Source organism: Sprattus sprattus (genome assembly GCF_963457725.1).
Source record: "Sprattus sprattus genome assembly, chromosome: 3".
In the NCBI taxonomy this organism is placed as follows: Eukaryota; Metazoa; Chordata; class Actinopteri; order Clupeiformes; family Clupeidae; genus Sprattus; species Sprattus sprattus.
In genome coordinates this window covers 29,240,630-29,256,594 of record NC_137922.1, presented here as the reverse complement: position 1 = coordinate 29,256,594, position 15,965 = coordinate 29,240,630, and the positions used below count along the sequence as shown (strand labels likewise).

The window sequence follows — 15,965 nt, the reverse complement described above, 5'->3', positions numbered from 1 at the left end:
AATGAACTTTTGCCACCTGTACCAAATCAGAGCAACACAGAAAGCTCAGGTCATATTATTGGACTCCCAACACCCTTTACACAGTGAGTTTAATTTCCTCGCATCAAGGAGGTTTAACCACCCAAGATGAAATACTAACAGATATATGAGGTCTACCATCAGCTTTTGGCTTTTTAAACTAAATGGGATTCGAATTAAACACTGGTGAGATCAATTCAAAACACTTCCGTAAAAACCTGCTTCTGTAATGATTAATGGCTCTTGTGCTTTTCTGCCAACACAACCGCTTTTATATGATGAATACAATTCAAAGACACAGCACATGTAAACATTTAAAAAAAAATGTAATTCCTCAATGTACTGCAGTAAAATTAACTGAAATTCAGTGAAAAAAGTACAAATATACAACTGATACGTAAAGAATATAAAATACAGTAAAATTATTTCCATGCATTTACCAATATAAAATGTTTGTACATAAAGAAAGGCCTGATTGGTGTGTGAACTATTTTGACTCTTTGTGTTTCCACCTTGGTAGTTGTGTGTTGGTTGAGTTTGAGCTGGGGTGACTTTACCTAATGATATTGGATGACAGTGCTTACCAAATAAAGGATTTGTGTGCAGAGTTTTGCATCATGTGAGTAAACAGGGGAAAGGTGTTATTAGTTTAATGAAATGGGTTTCTCTTTGGGTAGACAGCATCATGGTTTCAGATGTTTAGTTAATAGGCCCAGTATTAATGTGTAAGCGATCAGTGAAACTGTAATGATAGCAGATTATAATTAAAATAACAAATATCACAACAGCAGCAGCAACAATTCTAAACAACAGTAAATTATAAATCCCTGAAATAAACAGAATAGGGTGTGTCATCCCACTGAGAAACCACAAATAAAAAGAGCATCAAATATCATAATTAACCACACCATCAGGAGTGTACAATTGACTTGTTCCACAGATCCTAAGTGGCATTAGTCGGATAATCAGTGTCAACAGGACAAAAGCCCATGGAATCACATTTCCATATGCAATCAATGTCACACTCATATTTGAGGTTACCCATACAATGTAATGATGGGCGGTATTGGACAAGGTGAGCATCATCCCTCATTTGTACTTTGTTTGCCAAAACCTCCACTCAAGAACCTTGAGAGCTACTTCATTGAGCATGTAGTAAAATGCTTAATTATGTCAGTGAAGCCTGGATACACATAGTGAACAAAATATTTATGTGTGCTGGGCAAACTGTAAATTATTGTATTCAATCTATGATGCAAATGCACATCATGCCTACAGAAAAAAAAATACAGAATATGTATTTAAGTCACCTTAAATATACATGGATTTCATGACTGTCCCAGAGTGAATATCATGATTTTCCCATATGTGGAAAAGACAGTCAGTCAGGCAAGTTGTGCTGAATAACTTATTAGACATTATAGATTATTATTCATTATTATTAAAGAGTATATCATTATATTTGACCTCAATGATTTTCAACAAATCAGCAAAGCATAAGGGCAAGTGACTTGGCACTGCTCCACAGGAGACTCCTTTCATTCCTTCACTGGTTGCAGAGCCGCTGGATGATTTCTTGCAGTTCTCCATCAAATCTGATCACTGTATGACCCACAGCTCTCTCAATATCCATGGACTCGTCAGGACTGATGGCAAAGCCACGGTGAAGATCCTTACGCAGGTCTTGGAGCAGTCGGGTTTTAGATTTATTTAATTCCTTAGCTAACGATTGCAGGGTTCCTGGAGAGATACTTTTTTCTGTACGTTAAAAAAGACAAAGAATTCTGTAGGTGCTTTGGACTAGGATCACACAGTAGACGAGATGATTATGCTTATAGAGGTAACCTGGGCTTACCTCTAGCAGTCAGCATGGCTTGGGACACTAAGCGCCTGCAGGCCTGATCAGCTTGGTGCACCACACTATTGGCACAACTCTGTCTGTCTATATCCTACAAAAGTACACAATATGAAGTCCATTATTAAAACATTTTATTTACCATGCCTTTCAGTCAATGAGAAATAATTGTTTCAAATTCATGTAAATATTTGAACAACTACATACCCTCTTCTCAGTATCATCTTGGAAAGGACTCAAAGGGTGGTCAAATGCAGAAGCAATCAAGGTGATCAGACTCTGACTGAGAAAGACTGGCATTAATTGTGAAGCATTAAAATGAAAGGTATGTTAAGCCACAACCCAAAAACAGATTTAATACCACTGCAACAGCGTGTTCCAGCAAAACGAATTGTCTTTCAATATAAGGAATTGTCTTACAGATCTTGATTTGTGAAATCCTTGCAGCTGTTGAGTGTTAGACTGTTCTGTTCCCATGTATTCTTCAAAGGGTTTGGTGGTTCCATGCGCTTAACCATATCCAGAATGACCACTTCAGACAATGGCACTGTCCTGTTTGTGTTCCTGCTGACACACAACTCTGTTGGACACTGGAGATAAACTTGACAGAACCCAACAGCATCTGAAAAAACAAAACCAAACCACTGCGTAAGTAAATTACATTTTGAACATACATATGTCTAGATGACAAATAATGTCAGCGTCCCCCCCAGTTCAAGAATCCCATCTGCACCGCTGATGTACTGTAATGTGCAACATTATTTGGCACAACAGCTTTAGGTCATTCCGTGATCACTCATAATGGCCTACCGTACATTCTACTGCTGAATCAAGGCACAAAATACCTCTTGAAAGCAGGATTTCCTTGGCAATATTGTTTTCTTTGACTAGGCTTTTTAGCAGTTTAAGATCAATAGAAAATCTACAACTTGATGTAATTTCGTAAAAAACCCTTACTAATATTTTTTTGAGCTGACCAAACATTTTCCCTTTAAAAAGGACAGACTACGGCAACAATTAGCACTGAAATCACGTACACTTCCTTGCAAGTTGGTAGACTTCATATCTCATGCTTTGATAGTAGAAGTTGTCATCAAGCAGGAAGAGGAGTTTTGTTTGGGAATGGGAAGGGGAGGATCGCAGTGTTGCTGGTAAATGCTGCTTCTGAAATGTCATGCAGAGCTGAGACCAGACTTCTGGGTCACTCCTGCAGGAACTGGGATCCTGTGAAGGATTCTGCAGGACCTGTGCCAGCCAAGACAGAATGGCTTGTCTGCTGTTCTTCCATTTGGTTTGCTGTGTAACAGGGAATAAAGTGTTGAAGTAAACACACAACGAAAAGATATCAGGGTTGACGCAAAAATAATCATACCAGCAGGGTTTCTAACAAAAACAGCAATCATCCAGAGAGATCTGCAAATACGTATCTTCGATTGGAAAATGGATGACAGAATTACCGTTTGAAGTGGTTGACAGTCACTTTCCGTATAAACTTTACTAAAAGCCTCCTGTGGTATCAATTCGTCATAACTCAACGACAATGTTTTCCATCCTCTCAGCGCTGTGTGGTTCGACAGCGCCTGTACAAGTGTCGTCTTTCCAGCGGCAGGTAAACCACAGAGAAGACACAGGCATATTTGTCGACAAGGTGGCGTTTCATTCCGCTCGGCATGCATTTAATCCACAATACACACACATCAATTGGAATTTGCACTGGCAGGGCCAGCGAAATTAACAAACATTTTAACATGGCCGTCATTTGTGATGTCTTCAAAATAAAAGTGGAAACGTATTTATTACTTAAGGTCAAAATGCTAATTTACGCTGCTTTATTATATCGGTAGCAACACCTTTATTTTTAAGAGATATGACAGACTGATAACTACATTTTAACGCACCAAACTGTTTGCCTAGGTTTTCTTCTGCTGAAAAGCCTTTCATTTTTTCCTCCAGAACAGGAAGTATTGCTAACACTAAAAACAACAAACGTCTGCTCAACTCCCATACTCCACCTCGGTAGATGGCGGTATGCACAACGCTGGTTCGCCAAATCTCTTGCAAAACAAGTAAACAGGTTCACAATGGCGGCTCCCTTGACAAGGATCTCTGGGAAGGTAAAGTTTTTATCTTCTCGGGATTACGAGATGCATTTTGGGGAAATATATTGGCTTAAGGTTTAACTGATTATGTGATGCTTTAAGGAAAATATTAAGTTGTTCTTTAGGCAATATAGTTGTTATTCTGGTCATAGCCGTAAAGTGATGTAACTACTAGCTAGCGAGCTAAAGCCCGTGACACACCAACCATGAAGCACTGTTTAATACTGCCTACGTTACGTGTGCCTCGCTTCTCGGTTGCGTGTGTTTCTTCATGTTTCTCCTTTGTCGCTGCTTCTGACAACCCCATCTTTCTGCATTGATCTTGATAATGGCCACCAATTATGGAGTTAGATTTGTCTCAAAAATAACTGTAAATGCACAGAGGGTGATCTACAAATATGCCTTGAGTTGCACACGTGTTTTGCAATCCACAAATACAAATTTCCGATTTGTAACTTGTGTATTGGTTTTTACAAATATATGTGTATTTGTAAATATATCATTTTACATTTTGTAAAACAAAAATCCATTTGTGAAACTGAAAATTCAGTTTGTGAAAAAAAAGCCATTTGTGAAACTGAAAATTCTGTTTGTGAATCGTGACTCAGCATTTGTGAATCAACAATCACACGTTCGTATTTTTGAGACATTCGTTCCGCAAATCCACACACATCCACAAACTCGTGAGCTGTTGATTCACAAGCACCATCCAGCAGATGGCGCTGTTGTTCACTGATGTATCTTTACCTCGCCTTTTAGGCCATAAGGTGAACCCTGTTTCGTTTCAACCCGCTCCACTGTCTGGCATCTACACAATCTTTAGCTCATAAAAATGAACGAGTCGTGCTAACATACCAAAAAAACGTTAATCGCTGAATTTTCAGTCAATACTACGATCTGCTTTATTTTATTCAGAACTAGTTTCTTCAGAGCGTAATAGGATCTTGGTCGCGAATGGTGGCACGGTTCGACAAGTGATCATTCTAATCTACACTGTGCCCGTGGTTAGATTCAACATTACCAATAGAGGAAAACAACCGAACATCCTCAAAAGTATACATTGCCGCGTCCAAGAAGAACAATGCGGCAAATATACGATAATGTCATGTTTATGTTGTCATTTAGATCAAGTTTGACATACCTGGGAATACACCTTACTGACGATCTAACATGGACTGTGAAAACTGAACACCCAGCACACACTGAATAAATCAAGGCAAAGACTGTACTTCGTATGTCAGCTGAGGAAGCTGTGAATAGTGTCCTGACAGCATCATCACTTGGTATGGGAACTGTAAAGGCTGTAACTGCAGTACCACACCATCAGAGCATCTCTCCCTATTCTGCAGGAGACCTACAAGAGAAGACTATGTACCAGGGCCCAAAGTATTGTAAAGGACTCCTAACATCCTGGCCAGGGACTTTTCGAAATACTGAGGTCAGGCAAAAGTCTCTGTTGCTACAAGATTAGAACAGAGAATGAGGACGAGCTACTTTCCTCAAGCATTCTGTATCATGAACACAAATTACTTCATAAACTGCAATTACACTTTCTTTCACACTTGCACATGGACTGTAAACACTTCACTTTATATTCCCTCTTACTATTTATGAAAAATATGTATGGATCTTTCTTTCTTCACACTCGCACAGAAAAAGCTTAACACCAAACGAAATTTCACTACATGCTTTATGTTAGTATTTCTATGTATGTGACAAATAAACCTCCTTCTTTGTATCAATAAAAGGCAGTTATTGCACTTACACCAATGAACATTTGTTTGCTCGTTCGTTCATTCATTCATTCTTCCACAAATGAAAACAACACTGATGAACCATAAAAACAATCATTATGAAAAATATGAAATATGATACATAAAAGTGTACAAAACAGAAAAAAGGAATAACCGATTAAGGCCACTCAGCCCTTACTTCGTCTGCTTACAGCCCTTGGAATCAAGGTACACAATGTCTTGACAAACAGAAAACTTTCAAATGCAAGTCATCAGCAATGTTGACATAATGATCCAGTGTTGGCTCCTCATTGGCGCCTATAATTCAGCTAACTAGATTGTTTAGTGCAAGGGGAACAACAGTTTGCCACTAAGATGTCTTTTTAAGAACAACACTGCTGTATATAGTGTCCTTGCATTCTCTTGTGTTGTTTGGCACTTAGTTGTCCCTTTTTCAGTCTCGCTGCCTGTCTGGCTCAACTCCCTTGACTGTATGGTTTCCTGATGGATAAGGTAGCATGTCCAGGAGTGTATCTGTAGACAGTCTCTGCAAAGTCAGCCTCCTCTTCAACATATCCTGTCTGCAACACAACAAAACATTGACAATTAAGAGTCACAGGAGTATCATGAAAAGCAGAGAGGTGGAGGTGGTACAAGATATTACAGGCTAGAACCTATCTGCCATACAGCACATTTAACAGCAAAGATGCCCAAGAAAGGCACACAAGATCACAAACCACACTACACACACCACACACACACACACACACACACACACACACACACACACATCAGCTGTTCTCTTGGTTGCCAACTGGTACATGTCTGTGCAACCAGCAGACTTAAAAACTGTTTCTTTGTTATAATGAATGACAGGAAGCCCTCCCAAATGACAGCTGTACTCTTGAAAACTTTTATCTTGGCTTATATATATATATATATATAATATTGTATCTGGCAAGGTAACTCATTAGCTAACATAAACTTAAAAAAAATGACATCTACCACCTTGCTATCAGTATTTCAATGTTAGATAAAAGGCTAACTTTAATGGTACATGAGTCTTATCCTCCAAAACAAACCACTACTCATTTACCATGGCTCACTGACAACTGAATAAAAAAACGTGAATGAACATTACATTACTTCTCTGCTAAATGACTCAACTAAGGGAGATGGTTAGCTAACGTTCACCAGCAACGCTATGTTAGCTAGGATATCTAGCAAGCTAGGAAAGTTAAAGCATTCCCACCAAATGATCAAAGCATATCAACCAAATACCATCTAACGTGAGCTAACAGGTTTCCGCTACGTTCATGAAATATTAACAGTAAGTACGCGTCCATGAAAACCCTGAAAATAGATTTTGCTATTGAAGCTGAAGTGGGCTACTTTAAACGGTTAGGTTCACCCAAGCGTTATCGATTCAAATGTTGGTCTCGAAGCACAACATAATAGTAGACTTAACGTTATCTAGACACCACCTCTACTGAAATATGTAAGATTGATTGATTAATAATGATACTAGATGTATCTTAATAAAGGACAAGGAAAATTTGTTGGAAAATTCTTTGTACTCACACAGGAAGGTGGCTGCTCTTCTTGTCCAGCCATGATTTCGAAGGTTTTCCCGCAGAAATGAAGGCCCACTTAAGTCGAGCTAAAGATATATCAGTGAACAACAGCGCCATCTGCTGGATGGTGCTCGTGAATCACGAGCTCACGAGTTTGTGGATTTGTGGAAAGAATGTCTCAAAATTGCGGAACGAGTGTTTCAAAAATACGAACGTGGGATTCTTGATGCACAAATGCTGAGACACGATTCACAAACAGAATTTTCAGTTTCACAAATGGCTTTTTTTTTCACAAACTGAATTTTCAGTTTCACAAATGGCTTTTTGTTTTACAAATGTAAAATGATATATTTACAAATACACATATATTTGTAAAAACCAATACACAAGTTACAAATCAGAAATTTGTATTTGTGGATTGCAAAACACGTGTGCAACTCATGGCATATTTGTAGATCACCCTCTGTGCATTTGCAGTTATTTTTGAGACAAATCTAACTCCATAACCAATAAACAGCCAGTGTGGCATCATCCATCCTAATGAGCGCTCCGAAAAGTGAAGACCAGAAAGTTGAGAAGTTGTAATCATGCTGGCAGGCCAGGCACATACAAAATGAACGAGCAGGAGACAGTCGCAGCTCTTTCTGTATTTGTGCATCTCTACGATCCTTCAATTCAGGAGCACAGGGATTCCCAGGTGGTACAGAGGTAGATTACTTGTACGCGTGTTGTTAACTAACGTTACTTGCCTGATGACTTGTTTTTGACTGTGCCAAAACGGTCCTGGTGAAAGAACGCTGTTCCATAATGCAGTGTACGGAGGAAGATGCAGTGATAAATTCAGGGTCAAAGACCTCTAGAGGAAGACTACCAACAATGAAGACCACACTAGATGCTTGCCAGTGTATGTGTCCACATTGAGCTGGTCACATGTCAGAATATATTATCGGTCCCCATTGACCTTTCCCCTAATTTTGAGAAGATTCTGAGAGTTTTCTGCAGCCCTATATAACCCTTCTGGTGATCTAATTATGAACAGCAAGGCCCTGCTGGTGAGCACTTGTTACATTTGAAATTTCCATTATCAATAGTTCTCTCAATTAGTCAAACCAGTTTCAGTCAGTATGTACATGTTCTGGTTTTATTGTTTATTCTTACGATCTGTACAGGACCTGGACTGATATTTATCATTCATTTTCAGCCTCTACTTTTTGTTCAGTTTTACAAATATATCTGAAACTTTGAACTGAGTACTGTGCAAAAGTTCTAGGCAGGTGTGAAAAAATGCTGTAAACTAAGAATGCTTTTAAAAATGGAAGTGTTAACATAGGGCTGGGCGATATGGGAAAAAGTTATATTTCGATTTTTTCCCCCAAAAATTTTCGATTTCGATTTTATATCACGATATGAACAAAATCACCCCACATTTTTTTGAAAAACGTACATGCAAATACCCGCATTCTGGTGCATTTTACCATGTTTTTCTCTGAGATGTAAATCATGTTATCAGCATATCAAATTCACAATTGATATAGGTTTGGTGGCCTGATAATTATGTTGGCTACATTCAAACTGACCACCTCATTAAAGTATGACTGTTCAGGTCAGAAATGGCCAAATGTGTATTGAAACCCAAAGTCTTTAATGATGGAAGCTGCCAGAAGTAAACGGTTCACGTAGGGGAAATAGTTTTCATACATGGCAAAGCTTGACAGCATGCCCAGCACACCAATGTTCATTTTATTTGTGGCATTGACATCATCTTTCGTGTGTGAGTCAAAGAGAGGTATCGTAACGCGACCTATTATCCCGCAAGCGCTGGTTACTTAATATTGATTTCGGTGTCATCCAGGATCGCAGATTTCGGAAAACTTAAGTCCCTGCCCAAAAAGGGTATTTAAATTAGCTTTGTAGCAAAAATGGCACATATACAGATTATTGAAGTGTATAGATAGTGTTGTAATACTGCGTGTACAAACCAGCCTGATACAAATAGTATAATTTTGATTTCGCGACGTTCGGTGTAAATTCTTTTTCTTGTTGAGCTTGATTCCCAACGGCATTTTACATCAATGCGGGATAATAGGTCGTCGCCAACTTTGTTGCCATTTCGCGACTGTACAAAACAAATCGGAAAATACGTTAAGAAATGTTCATGCTGAGAGTCAAACAAGACTTCGTGCATGTTCTACACACCTGTCACTTCTGAAATATGTAAGGTTGATTCATTAAACCATATTAATATTGATAAAAACATATTTGTTAAGCGGATTTTTTGGTGGCCTGCGGGATAATAGGTTGCGTTACTATATACAAGTGAGTGACACATTAAAAAAAAAAAAATCTTCTTTGGTGAGTGTGTGTTTAGTCGCTGCTGTCGTTAGAAAAACTGCCATTAGCTAGCTATAGTAACGCGACCTATTATCCCGCGGGCCACCAAAAAATCCGCTTAACAAATATGTTTTTATCAATATAAATATGGTTTAATGAATCAACCTTACATATTTCAGAAGTGACAGGTGTGTAGAACATGCACGAAGTCTTGTTTGACTCTCAGCAGGAACATTTCTTAACGTATTTTCCGATTTGTTTTGTACAGTCGCGAAATGGCAACAAAGTTGGCGACGACCTATTATCCCGCATTGATGTAAAATGCCGTTGGGAATCAAGCTCAACAAGAAAAAGAATTTACACCGAACGTCGCGAAATCAAAATTCTACTATTTGTATCAGGCTGGTTTGTACACGCAGTATTACAACACTTTCTTATACACTTCAATACGCTGTATATGTGGCATTTTTGCTACAAAGCTAATTGAAATACCCTTTTTGGGCAGGGACTTAAGTTTTCCGAAATCTGCGATCCTGGATGACACCGAAATCAATATTAAGTAACGTGTACCAGCGCTTGCGGGATAATAGGTCGTGCGGGGTAATAGGTCGGGCTACGATAACGTTAACGCCAGATTAGCTCACGGTTGTTATGGCAATAACAATACGATTATAGCCAGATAATGTCCATTGGGTGGTCCTTAATTGTCCACTACAGGTAAAACTTGGGCAACTCTGACTTACTTTCCTCTTCTTCGAAAAAAAAATCCGTATGTCCATTTCTGTGGTCTGCTTCTAGCGCGACGCTCCGATCAAATCAGAGAATGAATGAACATTAATGACAGTTGAATCTGCGTGCGTGATGAGGCTGCGTAGTACACCAGGAAAACGCGGAGTGGATTTATATTGCTGTGGGTATTCCCCACTGATAAAGTTGAACGGATTTAATTGTGAAGCAATGGAAAGAATAATGGACTAGTAGACCAGCAGTCACGCACGCACTATTTTGACTGCAAAAGTGGGGGGGTCGAAACGACTTGTTTTGAAAAGTGAGGGGGTCTTGTCCCCCCCCAATTACATTGTCGCGACGCCCATGGGCTACGTGCGGCGCTGTATTCGCGGGTCTGTGAAAACATTGATTTTTTTTTTTTTTGAAGGCGCCGTCTAATCGAACGTCTCATTTAAAACCGTAGAAAAAAATTACATCGCGATTAAAATCGAAATCGAAAAATCGCCCAGCCCTATGTTAACAGTTTATTTCCATCAATTAACAAAATCCAGTGAATAAACAGAAGATACATCAAAATCAAATCAATATTTTGTATGACCACCCATTGCCTTCAAAACAGCATAAATTCTTATAGATACACCTGCACACAGTTTTTGAAGGAACTCTGCTTGTAGGGTGTTCCAAACCTCTTGGAGAACTAACCACAGATATTCTCTGGATGTAGGATGTTTTTAGCCTCCATCAAAGCTGTTTCGGTTTCAGTTACTGACTTTGTTTAGCCTGACGATGTCATACTCATAATTCTAGTCAGAATATGAGTCTGAGACCGGACCACTGGGCTGTGATTATGGGGCGTGTTTCAACGAACCAGGAAAGAAAATTCCTCTTCGCTGAATTGGATACCTAGAACCAATCAGAGCAACGTAGTATTATTACCATCTGATAGATTAAACTTTTACCTGATCCCGTAGGAAGGACGGCAAAAACATCTTTTCAATCGACAAATGCCTTGATCGCGTTTCTCTGTTCCTCTTTCAAAATGAATGCGCTGTCAATATCTGTTGAGAAATGCCTGCTCACGTTACTTAATTAGCACTCAAGGCTAGAAGCTACCATTCGTTTTAATGTTTTGTTTGTCTACGCTGTTAGCATAACCTTTCAATAATGGTCTAGAGTGCATAAGTTAAGACCTACAATCCTAGGCAACATTGGTGTTGCGTATACACAACTAACCGAGTCAATGTAGACATAAAAAAAAGTCGTGTAGATACCTTAAATCATATCAAATATGTCCCACTAAGCTCCCGAGACGGCGCCATCTTTGTTCGATGTATACCGGTATTCTATCTATGTCTGTCCATCAACGTATAAAGCCCGCCCTTACAATTTGAATGGTCAGATCCCTTTTCGGGGCCGTTTAAACCCTCCCAACTAGCTCGACTCCAGACTGAATCTCCCAGAACAAAAATTTTGTGGGCGGAGTTCAGGCTGGTATCCAGGCTAGACTTTGTTTCAACCTACATGTGAAATTGATGATCATTAGCACCCATGTGGTAGCCTATAATTGGTTGATCTAAACCTGACTATAATCCTACAAAATCCCTGATTTTGTGCAAGTATACCTCTAAGAATGGATGCTGGTATGAAAGCAGTGGGTAATAACGCCAAATATTGATTTGATTTATATTCTTTTGTTTGCCCACTTTGCATTTGGTAAATAAATAAAAATAAACAAAGATTATTAATATTTTTCAACGCATTCTTTGTTTACAGCATTATTCAGACCTGCCTAAAACCTTTGCACAGTGCTGTATATTGTTTGTTTTAGCCAACATTTTCTACAAATGTAGAGGGTCTATTGTTCATTTATACAAATATATATACAACTAAAGGTTAAAATCTGTGGATATCAGATTTTAACGATTTTAAAATCTGTGGATATCAGATTTGAACGATTTTAAAGGTTCAATTCTGTGGATATCGTATCGATACAAAAAAAAAATAAACACAATTTCAACATGTTCAAAAATAAATTATTCTTTGTTTTATTTTATATAACAAGTAAGGGTTAATGTATTGTCCGGAGGTCATTCTCCAAAAATAATTCCGGACGGGGCAAACAACACCCCGACGCGCACGGTTACTTGCCAAAAACGATAGAAGACATTCCTCCAACATACCTCTTTTTAATGATTTAGTTGCCGTTTCATGAGTCCCGTTTAGAAATAAATAGTTCTTCAAGCAAATAGAACTTTGAAGTTTCAGGTGTTGCATAGCAACCCATTACTTGCTGACTTCAAATTACTGTCTACTGTTGCGTTAAAATGACTGGACTTCTGGCGGAATGATATGAAAGATGTGAATTAGAAGTACAAAACCCGTTGCCAATGACGGCGGTCATTATCTTTTCGCAGCGGTATGTTAGCAGGAATTAATGTTAGTTATAACACGGGTAGATGGAATTATAACACGGGTAGATGGAATCCACCATTCTGAGAGTGAGTTCCGGGGTGTGCCTTAACCCATTTAGGCCTAAAGCGCCTGGAAAAAATGCCTGTAAAACCTATAGGCGATTTCAGAAAAGCCCCCAAAACCTGAAGTTTTTCTAGAAATTCAGCAATTGTGTCAACGCCTACTACATTACTGATTTCTCAGCCCCTGTCACAGATAGGAACACAATTCAAAAAGTATTTGAGAGCTTACACCTGTGGCTTTCATGAGAATTTGAATTTGTATTTACAAATATTTACAATATTTACCTACACCTTCTCAAAAGTAAACAAAATATGTAAAAGTGCAGGATCAGAACAGAACAGTAGGAAAAAATGTAATAAGCTATATGACAAAGTATATAACAATGTGAAATAAAGTATATAACTGTATAATTATAAATATATAATTCTTATAGGGAAAGTTTTAACTTTTGAGTTGTTTACTTGTTTTATTATGAGCAGAAGGGAATACGATTAACATCTATTTTGTTGTCCGTGTAGTTTTTACATACCAGGGATATTTAATGCTCATTTGGACACTATGGATGGAGAATGGACCTGACAGTGTCAACCTCTGAGTTGTTTACTTGTTGTATTATGAGCAGAAGGGAATAAGATTTTGATCAACAATTATAACTATTTTGTTGTCCATGTAGTTTTTACATACCAGTGATATTTTTATGCTCATTTGGATACTATCACTGAGATACAGATGAACTAGTTTAGTGTCAAATATTCCATTAAAAGGGAAAAAACAGGAATAATTCAAATAAAAAACAAAACAAATTTCAAGTACATCTTATTTATCAACTGATAAATACTGTATGCTGGGCTGAAATGGAAGGCAACCAAAGCATTCACTATAATAAAGTCAAACGAGGATTCAGTAGCATTAACTGATTATAAACAACATTCTATAGGGACTGATTATTGTTTTGAAATACTAGAATATATAGTAATGCAAAGAATAGAGAGTTGTCGATATAATTCGCTCGTTCACACTCGCTCACTGGAGAAAGTTTTAACAACATAGCAAGCTAGCTTAGTGTTAATATAGCCCTCTATGATACCATATTCCCTTTCATTTACCTCGAGTAAACCTACATTTAAGCAAGTAACAATCGTTAACAACTACAGATAACCATATGCTGTAACTACCAGTACTCACAACTCACTCCTTGCCTAATTTACTTTGAGCTATAATCCTGGCTGTCGCGGAGGAGACGTTACTTAGCAAAGCGAGAAAGCCAACGATTTTTTTTTTAAACTACTAATGGCAAAACATTTGAGGCACTATCACATGTCTATTCTGATGCATTTCATTGGCCCAGAGGACGACACTTTGGGCAAAAAAACCCCTTATACAGAGAAAACGACACAAACGCTTTCCCGGCCTTAAAGGTAGAATGACGCAACAGCGCTCCCGGCTTTAATGGTAGAACAGCGGTAATGCTTTCCCGGCTTAAATGGGTTAATCAACGATATAGTAACTGTACGACCTGTTTTCATCTACCTGAGCGTTCCATATCAGTGCGCACTCAAAAAAAACCTGAACCAAGATGGTGGCGTGTTGTGGGCAATGTAGTGGGGAATGTTTCATGTGAATTAAGCCATCTACACGACTTTTTATATGTCTACATTGACTCGGTTAGTTGTTTCTGTGCTACACGAATGTTGCAGAGTATTGTAAGTCTTAACTGAATGTCTCGAATATTATTTGTAGGTGACTGCTAACCCTAGACCAAAAACCCATTGAAACAGATAGTAGCTAGCTAGCTAGCCTCGCTGCTAATTAGTATTACGTAGCTCTCACACACAAGTTAGTGGCGATATCCAAATCAATATAAACAAATATTAACAAAGTTGAAAGTGTCCCATTGTAGTTTTTGTTATTTTAATGGCAACTTTATAAAATGAGCAATGTGAATGAACAAAATGGTGCGAGATCAATGTCGATCTCCTTGCTAATCATGAACAAACTTTTAGGCTAACAGACGTGAAGTTCCCAATGCTATTTGTCTGTTGCATAGCAACAGCCACACAAAGGGGGACTATTTTCTCTTGGCTACTGAAATGCGATACACAACGTTTGGTGTCTACAACTTTTTTTGTGCTGAAAGGCAGCTTACTGTTTATATTTTAATTGTACTTAATATTTATAAAGTCGCTGGCAACCGTGTTATAAAAGCAATAAGGTACTCCAGGCAGTACTGTATCGTCAATAATGTACTTGTTCGAGGGTTTTCCGGCCTGCCTCTAGAACCTTATTGCTTATTGCCCATTCAAATCAACGGTACTTTTTGGAACGTTCTGAAGAGCCGTATAATAATAACAAATAATTTTTTTTCAATAGATGCTGATTGTATCCCAGATTATGACATATCCATACATAAAACATTCAAAACCAATTGTGTGATTTCTGTTCTGTGTTCTTACAAATAATAAAGTGCTATAAGTCCCCTGTTTTGCTTCAGAAAAAAAATCCCAAATAACAAATAAACAACAGGTGACCACAAATCTTCAATAACACAGCTGAGTGTATCTTTCACAAAGCAACAGGCGGCCTGCGTGATACTCATCTGATACATGAGGAAGCATATACTCACAGTAAAAGGCTCCAAGTTTAGCCATAGTCTTGCCACAGAAAACCTCATTGTATGGGACATGGAGCTTGTGATAAGCACATATGAGCAGCTTACATGCCGATGCAGAACATTCAAAGCTTTAATTGTAAATAGAAGCCACGTGGACCATTTGGCTGCAACTGTGGAGTCCTTTCCACCATCTTAACATCATACCCCTGACTTCGCATCAGGTGTACAAGAGACTTGTTGGTCTTCAGCAGAGGGCACTTCTTAAGGCTCTCCTGTGTTAGCCATCAGGGCTTTCTGACAACCAGGGTTATTCCCAAAGAGTCTTAGAAGCCACTACTAAATGAAAACCAGTGTAACCCTCACTCTTGTGTGCATTGGTGACAAAGCATAGGACCAGGGGTTCTTCACAGTGGCTTTTGTTGCCTGCATTCACAATGAAAACAATTATTCCACAAAATCTATGCTGCAAACGCGACTGCATACAACTCTCCAACATAGAAATTGTCTTGTATGGGTTAGCAAACACTGCCTTACGGGCTA

The 15,965-nt window shown here is 38.5% G+C and overlaps 2 protein-coding genes across 2 annotated transcripts in view; one reads left to right on the top strand and one right to left on the bottom strand.

Annotated features, from left to right (window-relative positions):
- Nucleotides 1-327: 327 nt before the first annotated feature.
- Nucleotides 328-3,581, bottom strand: pstk (phosphoseryl-tRNA kinase). Its single transcript, XM_080835208.1, has 6 exons — nt 3,331-3,581; nt 2,911-3,169; nt 2,294-2,495; nt 2,081-2,156; nt 1,874-1,967; nt 328-1,776 (listed from the first exon to the last, which is right to left on the bottom strand). Exons 1-6 carry the CDS (start codon nt 3,547-3,549, stop codon nt 1,565-1,567), a joined length of 1,062 nt encoding a protein of 353 aa, XP_080691334.1. The 5' UTR covers nt 3,550-3,581; the 3' UTR covers nt 328-1,564.
- The window catches only part of acadsb (acyl-CoA dehydrogenase short/branched chain), a 50,682-nt gene continuing 38,133 nt past the window's right edge, over nt 3,417-15,965 (top strand). Inside the window, exons 1-2 of the mRNA XM_080835207.1 lie at nt 3,417-3,521; nt 3,832-3,987. Coding sequence (XP_080691333.1) covers nt 3,955-3,987 — 33 coding nt within the window. The 5' untranslated portion in view covers nt 3,417-3,521; nt 3,832-3,954. The remainder of the gene's footprint in view (nt 3,522-3,831; nt 3,988-15,965) is intronic.

Coding starts and splice junctions, on each gene's coding strand:
- pstk (XM_080835208.1), bottom strand. CDS start 3,549: ATGCATGCCGAGCGGAATGAAACGCCACCTTGTCGACAAATATGCCTG. Junction 3,170..3,330: donor ACTGTCAACCACTTCAAACG/GTAATTCTGTCA, acceptor CCTGTTACACAG/CAAACCAAATGGAAGAACAG. Junction 2,157..2,293: donor GATTTCACAAATCAAGATCT/GTAAGACAATTC, acceptor AGTCTTTCTCAG/TCAGAGTCTGATCACCTTGA.